Source organism: Hemiscyllium ocellatum, chromosome 32 (assembly GCF_020745735.1).
Source record: "Hemiscyllium ocellatum isolate sHemOce1 chromosome 32, sHemOce1.pat.X.cur, whole genome shotgun sequence".
In the NCBI taxonomy this organism is placed as follows: domain Eukaryota; kingdom Metazoa; phylum Chordata; class Chondrichthyes; order Orectolobiformes; family Hemiscylliidae; genus Hemiscyllium; species Hemiscyllium ocellatum.
The window spans coordinates 30676817-30690104 of NC_083432.1; the positions used below are offsets into that span (position 1 = coordinate 30676817).

The 13288-nt window shown below is 39.9% G+C and overlaps 1 protein-coding gene across 8 annotated transcripts in view; it reads left to right on the forward strand.

Annotated features, from left to right (window-relative positions):
• hdac5 (histone deacetylase 5) overlaps positions 1 to 13288 on the forward strand; it is a 376118-nt gene that overhangs the window by 306275 nt on the left and 56555 nt on the right. For all 8 annotated transcript variants that reach the window (XM_060848955.1, XM_060848956.1, XM_060848954.1 and 5 more), the window contains 2 exons: positions 1730 to 1850; positions 2211 to 2260. In XM_060848955.1, the coding sequence (XP_060704938.1) occupies positions 1730 to 1850; positions 2211 to 2260 (171 nt within the window). The remainder of the gene's footprint in view (positions 1 to 1729; positions 1851 to 2210; positions 2261 to 13288) is intronic.

Consider the following 13288-nt stretch of genomic DNA (forward strand, 5'->3'; position numbering starts at 1 on the left):
ACTGAGATTTTGGCCTCTTGCCATTGTAATGTTTTAAAAGACCTATAATGTAAACAAATCTAATGCACTTGACACCAAAGAGTTTGCTGCTTCTGGTGATGCTAAGTTTTAATCCTTCGCTGAACAACCCATACACACAATTAGGAGTTGTTGCTTTCTCTGCCTAGTGAAAAGCAGTATTGTATGTGACTGTATTCTTGGTCTGATTTTGGATTATGTGGAAAAAGTACTATTTGATGAAAACATGGGCTCAATATGGGATAATTATTTCTCGGTTTATTTTATCAATATATTACATTTCCAGTTATAACACATTTTCTGGTTTTTTTTTGCTTAAATTGTTCATTCGTTCTTTGAACAAAACCTATGATCCAGATAATAGCGCATACATGGTAGAGAAACATTTGTGATTGTACTTTCTTATGATGCATTTGTACTCACCAATGTCTTAATGTCTCAATGATGTATTTGTTTCATGTGCAAACAAAAACTTGGATAAAATACTATTGAAAAGAATTGGGAAGTACAATACATGCATTATTTTGTAGAGCTAGACCAAATTGATGTGCAGGTGAAATTGGCAACACGTTTTATAGTTATTATTTTGTACTTTCTTAGATTAACAAAGACTAACAGTGTGACCTTGATTCGTTTTTTTAATAAACACTTGGTTGACTCTGCTATGAATTGTGTATTCTATTCTGCAACTACTGCCTGCTCAGCTGCTGTGTTATTTTATGTTAATCATTGTTGCACAAATTAGAATTATTAAAGTTATGCTTACAGCATGTCATCTCCTTAGAATTAAGTAATGATTGTACAATTCAAATTCAGTTTCCTCATTGAGAATTATAGTGTGTATTATGTTGTAAAATGCTGTGGAGAAAATTAATGATTATAATCCTATTAAATGGGGAGGAATTTCTCTCACTTACAAACCAGTTGGTCTGTTCTCAGACCATTTATAACAAGTTAGCCTTAAATGCATCAACTTAACTGTGCACTAAGCTCTCTTGACTAATATTATTCTACACTTCAAAGCTGAATGACATATTTCAGAATATCTCTCAACAGTCACACAATAAATTTATCTGTTAGAGAAAAGATAGGTTTGGCATTTACAGCTTGGAAAGCTTGATCATACCTGAAAGACATTTGATTTTAATGTTTAACATTAGAGGGCAAAAACTGGATGCAGACAGCAACTAAATCACACTTGAATATGAAGTTGGAACTGAATACAGAAATGCTAACATCAGTGTAAAAGTCGCTTGTTTATTTATTATAGGGAACCTATATGTGCTAGCAAGTAATCAACAGAGTTTCAAATGTTTATGCTGCATGTACCTGTAATTTTTACATATTTATGAATATATCTCTTCATCTATTATTTTTGGGAAATTGAGTTAGCACAGAGACTACATTAGTATATTCATTACTATGGTTTCCCTGTGAGGAAATTTCCAATGTTTGCATTCTAAATAATTAATCCTTTGAGTACTGTATGTTTCAAACAGCATCTAATTATTCACAAAATTGTGTACAAAACTACTTTTAGTTTGCAATGGTGCATATTCTGTTAATCGAGGATTAGAATCGCATTAACCTTAATTAAGGTAAATGCATTTATAGGATAAATTACTGAAGACTAATTCTGCAGACTGTTTTCATTCTGATGGAGAAATGCTGCTGCAGTCCTCACAGACTGAATATTTTTGTACTTTTGCAGCGAATCCGGGGTAGAAAAGCGACTTTGGATGAAATTCAAACAGTGCATTCAGAACACCACACATTGTTATATGGCACCAGCCCTCTGAACAGACAGAAGCTGGACAGTAAGAAGTTGCTAGGTAAGTAGCTGATGCATATTCTAATTTAAATGCAAAGAAATCAAAGAAGCAACAAATACTTACAAGTCAATCTTTTAACTGATGATATTACAATTCTGTTTCCATATGGCATTTGTTTGCTGATTTGGAGGAATTACATTACTATATGATGCATTATGTAGGCTAAGAATGTTCGGTTGATTTAATTAACTTACAAAATTGAGTTGTATGGATGATGAATATTGAATATTTTAATTTGAATATACCCAAATAGTAGTTAACTATGTATTATCAAGGATTTTCTATTACATTCTAATAAATAAAAATGATATCAACCTTTCACCATCATCTGAAGAGGAATCTTCTGACATGTTTCTTTAGGGCCTATTACACAGAAGATGTATGCACTGCTACCCTGTGGTGGACTTGGGGTGAGTACAGCTAAGTACAGCTCTTTGTATTTTCATTATGCTGTTAAAAAGCAAGACGTGTTATGCATCTTAAAAAGTATTAAGGTAGGTAAATCCCTGGGTCCTGAAGGGATCCATCCCAGAATATTGAGGGAGGCAAGAAAACAAATTGTTGTGGAATTGACCGACATCTTTGTATCCTCTTTGGCCACAGGTGAGGTCCCAGAGAACTGGCGAATAGCCAATGTTGTCCCATTGTTTAAGAAGGGAAGCAGGGACAATCCAAGACATTGTAGGCCTATGAGCCTCACGTTGGTAATAGGGACATTTTTGGAAAAGATTCTTAGGGACAAGATCAATATGCATTTAGAAGCAAATGGACTAATTAGCGATAGACAGCATGGTTTTGTGTGGGGGAGGTCATGCCTCTCCAACTTGATTGAGTTTTTGAGGGGTTGAGAAAGATGAGAGAAAAGCGGTTGATGTTATCTACATGAACTTCAGTAAAGCCTTTGACAAGGTCCCTCATGCAGACTGGTACAAAAGGTAAAGTCACAAAATATCAGGGTGAGCTGGCAAGATGGATGCAGAACTAATTTCGCCATGGAGACGGAGAGCAGCGGTCCAAGAATGCTTTTCAGAATGGAGGGTTGTGACTTGTTGTCTTCCACAGGGGTCAGTACTGGGACCTCTGCTGTTTGTGATTTACATAAATGATTTGGAGGAAAACATAGTTAGCCTAATTAGTATGTCTGTGAACGATACCAAGATCAGTGGAATTGCAGATAATGAGGAGGATTGTCAGAGGATACTGTAGGATATAGATCAATTGGAGGCATAGACAGAAAAATGGCAGATGGAGTTTAATCCAGCCTTTTGTGAGGTTATGTATTTTGGAAGGTTGAGTACAGGTGGAAATTATACAGTGAATGGCAGAACCCTTAGGAGTGTTGATATGCAGAGGGATTGGGGGTGCAGATCCACAGATCACTGATGGTGGCAGTGCAAGTAGATAAGGTTGTAAAAAAGGCCTTTGACGTGTTTGCCTTTGTTGGAAGGTGCATTGAATATAAGAATACACAAGTTACGCTGCAACTTTGTAGAACTTCAGTTGGGCCACACTTGGATAATTACATACAGTTCTGATCATCACACCACCAGAAGTATGCCAGTACTTTGGAGAGGGTATAGAAAAGGTCTACCAGGATGTTATCTTATGTGAGAGTTTTAGCTATGTAGAAAGGTTGGGTAAACTGTGTTTGTTTTCACTGGAATGCAGGAGGTTGAGAGGCAACCTGGTAGAACTTTTTAAGGTTATGAATGGCATGAATTGAGTAGAAAGTATGATGCTTTTTACCAGGGTGGAGGGGTCAATTACTAGGGTACACAGGGTCAAAGTATGGTGTTGGGGGGAGGAAGTTTAAAAGAGATCTGCGAGGCAATTTTTTTAAAAAAGGGTGGGGAGTGCCTGGAACATGCTGCAGGAGGAGGTGGTGGAAGCAGACACAACAGCAGCATTCAAGAAGGACTTAGACGAATACATGAATAGGAAGGAAATAGAGATATATGGATCCTGTAAGTGAAGATAGTTTAGCACGGAAGGGCAAAATATGCCAGTACAGGTTTGGAGGGCTGAAGGGCCTGTTCCTGTGCTTTTTTTTCTTTGTACTATGTTTGATTGATACACTTAATGTGAAGTAATGCTGCCACATTCTGTTTGCTGCTGGTCAACGATAACATTTTTGGCATAATTGTTGCCTACTAGTATACTTGTTGTGGAGTGCATTAGATTGAATTAGCCTACTAAAATTAGAATACTTTATTTAACTCTTCCCAATGCAACATCTCAGAATGATTGTTGCTTTCAGAAAGGTTGGCCACACCTTGCTTTATCTGTCTTTTATGTGGTATTCTGCATTCCCATTAGTGAATACGCTTGGATGAAGTTTAATGCATTGCATAAAATAATGTCTCTATAAAGGGTAACCTTTTGACAGTTGCAGTCTTTTTTTTTGTCTTTTTCAAAAAGTTATACAAAGTACTGAGTTCTGCCAGTTTGATTTTCATGTACAGTTATAAATAGATAATTCTATATTCATCTTTATGTTTAATTATTAATTATTTTAAATTTGGCTTGTGCCTGTGATAAACCAATTATTCAGAATATTTTGGAACTCGTACAAGGCAGTTTCTACTGCACTCCAATGAATATCTGTTATACAAAGCTAACATAGTCTAAACTATCTAAGTCATAGTCGTACTCACAGAATAATGCCTTAAACAATGTCCCATCACTATCCCTGGGTATGACCCATCCTACCCGCAGTGATGGTATACAATCGAGAACGAGTTTCCCTGGGAGACCATAACATTGACTCTCGTCACCATGGGGTTTCATGATACTAGGTCAAACATGGACAAGGAAAAGTCTCGCTGATTACCATGTACTACCTCAGCTGATGAATCAGAGCTCCTCCATGCTGAACGTTCATTGGAAGAAGCACTGAGGATGGCAAGGATGCAGACTTACTTCTGGGTGGGGAATTTTAATGTCCACCACCAAGTATGGTTCAGCAACAGCACTACTGATGGAGCTAGTCAAGTTCTAAAGGGTATTGTTCCTCGGCTGGGTCTGCAACAGGCGGTGAGGGAAAAACATTATTTATGTCATTCCTCACTAATCTGCCTGCCACAGGTGCATCTGTCCATGATAAAATTGGTAAGTGGCCACCATACAGTCCTTGTGAAGACAAAATCCCATCTTCACATTGAGAATACCCTTCTCAATGTTGTGAGGCATTAGCACCAAGCTAAATGAAACAGACTTCAAATAGACCTAGCAAATCAAACTGGGCACTCATGACTTGCCGTGGACCTGCAACACTGGAAAAATCATTCACCAAAACACGCCGAAGGCATATCTCCCACTCTACCACTACCATTAAGCCAGTGGAATAACATTTGTTCAGTGTAGAGGGCATGCACCAGGCACACCTAAATATGAGGTGTCAACTTGGTGAAACTGCAGGGCAAGGCTACTTGATTGTTAAATGGCATAAGGCAACAAATGATAGACAGAACTAAGCCATTCTGCTACCTGTGATTTGCAACCCTGCCACATCTAATTGCAAATGTTGCAGGTAGTTAAACAACTAACTGAAGAAGGAGACTCCACAAGTATCCCATCCTCAATGATAGAGGAGCACAGCATCAGTGCAAAAGGCGAGGCTGAAGAATTCACAACAGTCTTCAGCCAGAAATGCAAAATGGATGACCCTATCTTGGCCTCCTCCAAAGGTCAAGTAAAAAGTGAGGTCTGCAGATGCTGGAGATCAGAGCTGAAAATGTGTTGCTGGTTAAAGTGCAGCAGGTCAGGCAGCATCCAAGGAACAGGAAATTCGACGTTTCGGGCAAAAGCCCTTCATCAGGAATGAGGAAAATGTGTCCAGCAGGCTAAGATAAAAGGTAGGGAGGAGGGACTTGGGGGAGGGGCGATGGAGATGTGATAGGTGGAAGGAGGTCAAGGTGAGGTGATAGGCCGGAGTGGGGTGGGGGCGGAGAGGTCAGGAAGAAAATTGCAGGTTAGGAGGGCGGTGCTGAGTTCGAGGGAATCGGCTGAGACAAGGTGGGGGGAGGGGAAATGAGGAAACTGGAGAAATCGGAGTTCATCCCTTGTGGTTGGAGGGTTCCCAGGCGGAAGATGAGGCGCTCTTCCTCCAACCGTCGTGTTGTTATGTTCTGGCGATGGAGGAGTCCAAGGACCTGCATGTCCTTGGTGGAGTGGGAGGGAGAGTTAAAGTGTTGAGCCACGGGATGGTTGGGTTGGTTGGTCCGGGCGTCCCAGAGGTGTTCCCTGAAGCGTTCCGCAAGTAGGCGGCCTGTCTCCCCAATATAGAGGAGGTTCTTCCTGACCTCTCCGCCCCCACCCCACTCCGGCCTATCACCCTCACCTTGACCTCCTTCCACCTATCACATCTCCATCGACCCTCCACCAAGTCCCTCCTTTTATCTTAGCCTGTTGGACACATTTTCCTCATTCCTGATGAAGGGCTTTTGCCCAAAACATCGAATTTCCTGTTCCTTGGATGCTGCCTGACCTGCTGCGCTTTAACCAGCAACACATTTTCAGCTCCTCCAAAGGTCCTCAACATCACAGCTGCCAGTCTTCAGCCGATTCAATTCATTCCACATGTTATCAAAAGTCAGAAAATCGGAGTAAGAGTAGGCCATTTGGCACTTCTAGCTTGCTTCTAACAATTCATTATGACCATAGCTGATTATCCCCCTCAGTAGCCTGCTCCTGCTTTTCGCCCATCTCCTTTGATCCCTTTAGCCCCAAGTGCTATATCCAACTCCTTGGATATAGCACACAATATTTTGGCCTCGATTGCTTACTGTGGTAGCTTGAACTCAGCTTGTCCTCCAGCAGGGTGCACTGGATACTGCAAAGGCTGTGGGCCCTAATCGCATTCACGCAATATTACTCAAGGAATGTGCTTCAGAACTTGCAGCTACAACACTGGTATCTACCTGACAATGTGGAAAATTGCCCAGGTATGTCCTGCACACAAAAAGCAGGACAAATTCAACATGATCAGTTATCACCCCATCAGTTTACTTTCAATTAATGGAAGGTGACATCTACATTTCTATCAAGCAATGCCTGCTCAGCAATAATTGGCTCACTAATGCCAATTTGGGTTCTGCCAGCTTCAGACCTCATGAAGCATTGCTTCAAACATGATCGAAAGTGCTGAATTCCAGAGGTGAAGAAAGACTGACTACCCTTGACATTAAGGCGACATATGCAGAATTGAAGCAAAACTGAAGTCAGTGGGAGTCAGGGAGAATACACTGGTTGGAATTATACCTGTTGCAAAGGAAAATGATTATGGTTGTTATAAATCAGCCATTTCACTTCGAGGACATCTTTGCAGGAGTTCCTCAGAGTAATGTCATCCTCAGCTGCTTCTTCAATGAACTTTCCTCCATCCTAAGGTTAAGAGTGGGGATGATCACTGATGATTGCACAATGTTCAGCGCCATTCACAACTTCTCAGATACTGAAGCAGTGTGTGTCCAATTATTACAAGACCTGGACAATATCTAGACTTAGGCTCAAGTGACAAGTAACATTTGTGCCAGACAAATGTCAGTACATATGGCAGCAACAACATGGTTTCAAGAAGAGCACTATGTACTGATACCTAAATGAGGAATACATTTTTCAAAAGATGACATTTTGATTAGGTCAAGCAGCGTTTATCATGTTTGAAGTTTGGTCTGCAGTATTTTATCATAGTTGCTTCTAAGTCTGCATTGTCAGTAAATTATTGATATAAAATTTTTAGAATGATTTCACTTTTTTTTAGTGCAGAAGTAAGGGATTGATAAAGGATGCAACAAGAATCGTAATGCAGAGCGTTTTTGTAAATCTTGTTGAAGTTAACAGCAAACCGGAAACACGTTTTGCTGGTTGTTTGCAATATGTTGTGTGCACTTTCTATTTTACCCTCATTCCCTTTGTCAGATGTTTTGTCAGTAAATGAATGTCCTTGTTAGTCTGCCTCCTGCAACCACCATCTTCTCTGAAATACCGTGTTGTTCAAAATGTAGTGCCTTATTATTATCCAACAAACTTGGTTTGGGACATATTGTGGAGAACCACATGACCTGTACAGGCACCTGAACCTTTGCTTCAGTTGCTCAGTTATATTTTATAATGTTCCTGGTAGTTAGTATTTGTATCTGAACTATCTGTCACTGGATATCATCATAGTGTGCATACTGTAGAAGTGTCACCTAGCAGCCATCCTTTTGAGTTTCCAGAAGGGTGGAATTTTTGATGCTTACATGATGAAAGTGATGTGGCATCTGTCTGCTTCGCTGAGAAAATTTGTGTTCCTTGTGCAATGATAACAGACTAGCATAATATTAATTAGATAATCTCTCTTCCTATTAACAAAACCTGTAGGTTGGTCTTCTGGTGCCTTGATTATTAAGTCTGACCAGTCTATGATGATCAGTAAATGAGAGAGTTTCTGTCAGTTTGAATGTTGGAGTCCAGGGCAAAGGTAATATATTGTTTGAAACTGGCAAAGAAGACATTGAGATTTGTTTGATACAGGGTGTATTTTAAAATGGGAGGTATGAGTAATGTCTCTCACAGCAGGCTGGAAGCAACTTAAAGCAAAAACGAAGTTTAAAACATATGTGACTTTGACAACCACAGGCAAAGAACAGCCATCCATGCACAGGTTGATAATAGTCAGCCTCAAGAGTCACAATTCCTGATGCATTACACCTGCAGGAGATCTGCAAAAGTGAATATTGACCAATAACAGCTAGCTGGCAACCGCTAGCTCCTAACAAACCCTTCACGATACTTGACCTGCTGGTTCAATTGGGTACTACTTCTGCACTTCATGTAACTATTTCTTCATTCAAAGCAAAATAAACTGGAAGCTTAATTAGGATTTAAAAGGAAAATAAACAATAGAAAGAAGACTTCTTCACAATGAAAAGTACTTTGGAACTGCGTTAAGCACAATAGCACTCAGATCCCTGTAGATCTTAATAGCTGCAACTGAGTCTTTTCATAGTGCTTACTCGAGTAAACTAACCACTTTGTGAAGCTAGACATGCAATTTAACACGTTGGATGTCGACATTCATGAGGCACTTTCCTTCTTCCAATTGCTATAGAAAATCTTGAATAAAACAAAGACAAATGGAAATTTGTCTAATTACTTTTCATCTTTTTAAACCATGATGTGGAGGTGCCAGTGTTGGACTGGAGTGAACAAGGTCAGAAGTCACATGACACCAGGTTAAACTCCCAACAGGTTTATTTGAAATCACAAGCCTTTGGAGCACTGCTTCTTCTTCAGGTGAAGTAACAAAGGAGCAGCACTCCGAAAGTTTGTGATTTCAAATATGCCTGTTAGACTATAACCTAATGATCTCTTTTAATGTTGTTGAGCCAACTGACACATCATTGTTTAGATACTACATTTTAATAAGTATTTCAACCCACTCTGTGCACATGATATGACTGTACACACAAACTTGAGCAACCAATCTTGACTGGTGTCCTCAACTGGATTGGTAAAATAGAACTAAATATTCTGGTTCTGTCATTTTCATTAAGTTTCCTGGACAGTGCCTCGCCACGAAACCTGGCTTGTTTTCTCCCATGATCATTTCAAACTAGCCTCATTAACTACCTACTATCCTACAGTGTCCACCTCATGCAATTCTAGTCTGATTCTTGCACTCATCAAAGCTAGAGGTACTTCCCAACACCAGGATGTCACAAACTCCTTGGCATAGATGTAATCTTGAGAAAAGGCATTTGTACATCTGGTCAAGTGCTGACAGTCCAAAGATTCCTTGTATTGTTTAAGACATTTACCCTGGATATGACTGAAAAGAGGAAAGTGGCTTGCCACTTTGCAGACAGCAACCTGGAGGCCCTGGTAGACAGGATGGTGCAGTGGAGAGCCATCTATTTCCCCCAGGACCAGAGGAGGTCACAAGAACAAACTTTTGTCAGCCTGGCCTGAGGTGGTCACTTGGGTCAGTACAGTCTCAATCAACTGGGGGATTACAAAGCAATGCCTCGTGACCACTTCTACTCCGCCATGGTAACTACCACCATCACCTCTGCTACCAATTGCTCACTATATCTTTGGCACTACATCAACCTCCCATCAAGGCTCATGCTGTACCCTCACTGTCACAATAACATGCTCTTACTCACCCCATACCCATACACCACTAACTTTGCATGGCCTCTACGTCTCCTCGTCACTTACTGGGGACGTCTCACTACCTTTGCACACCTGCACTAGCACTGGCAACGATGCCATCACTTTAATTCTCATTAAAACCCCCCTTTCTTTCACATTGCACAAGAAGGCATCCCACAGTCGGGCAGGAAGAGCCAAGATAGGCAGTGGTGATCAGATTTTGACCCTGACGCTGATTTCCCCAACTCTTGGATTGATAGTGAATGCTTTATTGATTTATTGTGCCAGCTGTCACTAACTGAAGGTTGTTTCCCTTGACAGAGGACGACTACTCTTAGACTTGGAGACACAAACATCTGCTTGCAGCACACATCGTGTTTTGACCACATTGGTGGCTACTACATAGCGTAATTGTGAGATTGCCATGGCATTGTGCGAAGAGTAACATATATACACACTTGACTGAAAACTGCTGACAAGCATGAAGAGCTGTATGGCTTTGTGGTTGTGTTAAATTGCAAGGTTAAGTCAAAGTCCTATGTCTTTAGAGTGCCACTGACGTGCAAATCAAGACAGAGATGTTATAAGTATCTCAGTAGGCACTGTGAATGAGTGCCAAGAGAGCAAGCAAGGATTCGAGATGCACCCTGGTCCAGTCCACGTGGATGGTAACTGTGTCTACCACACGTCCTTGCAGCAGCATTGCAATAAAAGATACTGGTGTGTTCCAAAGTACAACAATAAAGTGTGGAAGCCAAGTTTAAGGGAACAGAGTTGTGCTACGAGTATCTGGTGAGGCTAGCTTGTATAGGGTACAAGTTCCATAGATGTAGAGTGCATGTGGCCATTGCTATGGAGTGTGCCCTGAGCGCTCAGACTTCTGTCCAGAATTCTTGATTTTTAGTTTTTATCTGATGGATTGGAAAGTGGGAGCTTACGTACTATTGAGGCAAGATTAGGTAGTAATGAGGATGATAAAAATCACAATAATATTCATTAATATCTCTCACCAGTCATTCAGAACATTCATGACTTATTTGGAAAATGTTGTGTCCCATCATTGAAAAAGGCTTTATTCAGTATTGCTCAAGATTCTTTCAATTTCTCAGCATAGCCCATGTCATTGAGGGCCTGGGAAGCCATACTTTGGAACACTGAAAATTGCGCAGAAAAGTGTGACCGATAAAGACCAGCTGTCTGTCTAAGCTTTCTCAATAAATTGTCAGAGAACTCCTTACCGACCTGGTACCATGTGGTCCGTGGAAGAGGTATAAAAAGAACAAATAACTCAACATGAATTGCTATGGAGGATGAACACCTGTTAAACTCCTCTCCAATCTTGAGGTGGTTGTAATTAATCTAGTAGACCAAATGAAACATATTTTAGCTCTTGGACAGTACAGTTTTTGTCTCTGGCCATATTTGCAATTTGTTAGAATGTGGACGAGTGTATTAGAAAACCAGTTGTTTTAGGAAATCATCTTTGTGTAACAAAGAGTTTATGATTACAGTTTAAATTTGTACATTAAAGGCCATGCTCTTATGTCCAAGAACAGTACTCACGCATATCTATTGTTAGGTTACTCTGCTGATCTCTGATCTCTGTGTGATCCATCAGTGAAAGAGAGCAAAAGGTAGTGGTGACATTTTGGCCAGTTTTACATACTCAGAGGATTGACTTCATGATAGCATTAGAAAGATACAAAATGTGTGCATGACATGCCTTAAGTTCACAAAGTCACCTCAGAATTACACTGCTGCCACCTTTGCTCTGTGGCAACAGGCAGCAGTAACAGAACCCAATTCAAAGGTAATTTGGTACGCCATTTATCTTGCAAAGAAAATTCAAGTCGTTTCATCTTGGTACAGCCATGTACAATGGGAACAAAACAAACATTTACATCATGTCAACAGATGCAACTGAATCAAATTATATGGTCAGATTGTCAATTAAATGTACTCGAGGGTCCTGCAGAGTTTATAATACTCAGCAAGCCCTGTATGACTTTGCTCTTACTATTCTGTCTTATAAATTTAGTTTCTAAAATTATTTAACATTGTATCACCACAATGTGATGAGTTTATTTTTTAATTGTCTGAGAAAAGGTGCATCTAGCCAAAAAAAACTATTCTAAGCGAGCAGTTTGACTTTTAGCCCTTCAGATTTTTTATTTAAAGGATGTAAATCCCTGCTCCCAGTCACCATCGCATTTCTTAAGCATAAAAGCAGAGTATTGTGGATGCTAGAGTTTGGAGAATCTCAAGCGGTCTGACAGCACCTGTGCTGAAATTTTCACTGTAGAGTCAGATTAGACTTAGAAGGTTAACTCTGTTTCTCTGTACACAGATGCTCCCTGACTTACTGAGTTTTTCCAATACTTCCTATTTTTAAAAATTGGACCAAAGTTCCATTTTATTTTTAGTTCTGTAGTTAAGCATAACAAAGCTATAGACTCAAATTCCCCATTCTTCAAAAAATATTTAAATGCTAAAATGAGTACACCCTGCATGTCTTCTCTCTTTCATTCATAATCCAAGTCTTTTTCATAATAGCAGTTTTCGAATAAAAGGCAATTGAGAATTGAATGTACATGTGCATAAATTATTAAAGTTGGCAGGACAAGTGCAGAGAGTATTTATTCAGTTGTGGGTTTTGGGTGTCACTGGCTGACCATGTATTTATTGCCCATCTCTAGTTGCCCTTGAAAAGGTGTTAGAGACCTGCCTTCTTGAACCGCTGTTATACACTGTAGAGCGGTTAATAAAACATAGTGTGTAATAGTCGTAATAATAGGGGCATGAATGCAAAAGCATTAGTTATGCTAAATCAACGTAAGACTCTAGCTGGATTATTACATATATTTCTGAGTAGCAGGTTTTAAAAGTATGTGAATGTGTTGGAGACGATGGAAAAAAGGCTTACAAGAATGGTTTCAAGGATGGGAAACTTCAGTAATGAAGATGATTTGGAGACTTTGGAACTATTGGCGTTGGAGAGGAGGACGCTATGAGATTTGATTCAAGTTTTCAAAATCATGATGCCACCAGAGACAGTAGGAAAGGAGAAATTGTTCCTATTCAAAACAGCATCAAGAACAGCAGAGCACAGATTTAAAGTGATTTGCAAAAGAAGTAAATAAGATTTAAGGCCATCTTTTTCTAACAGTTAAGGATCGGAATACATTGCCTTGAAGTATGGTGGAACAGGTGCAATCGAGACATTCAAGGGAATGTTAGATGATTAATTAAATACAACTAACATGCAGAATTTATGACGAAGAGTGTGGGAATGGCATTAA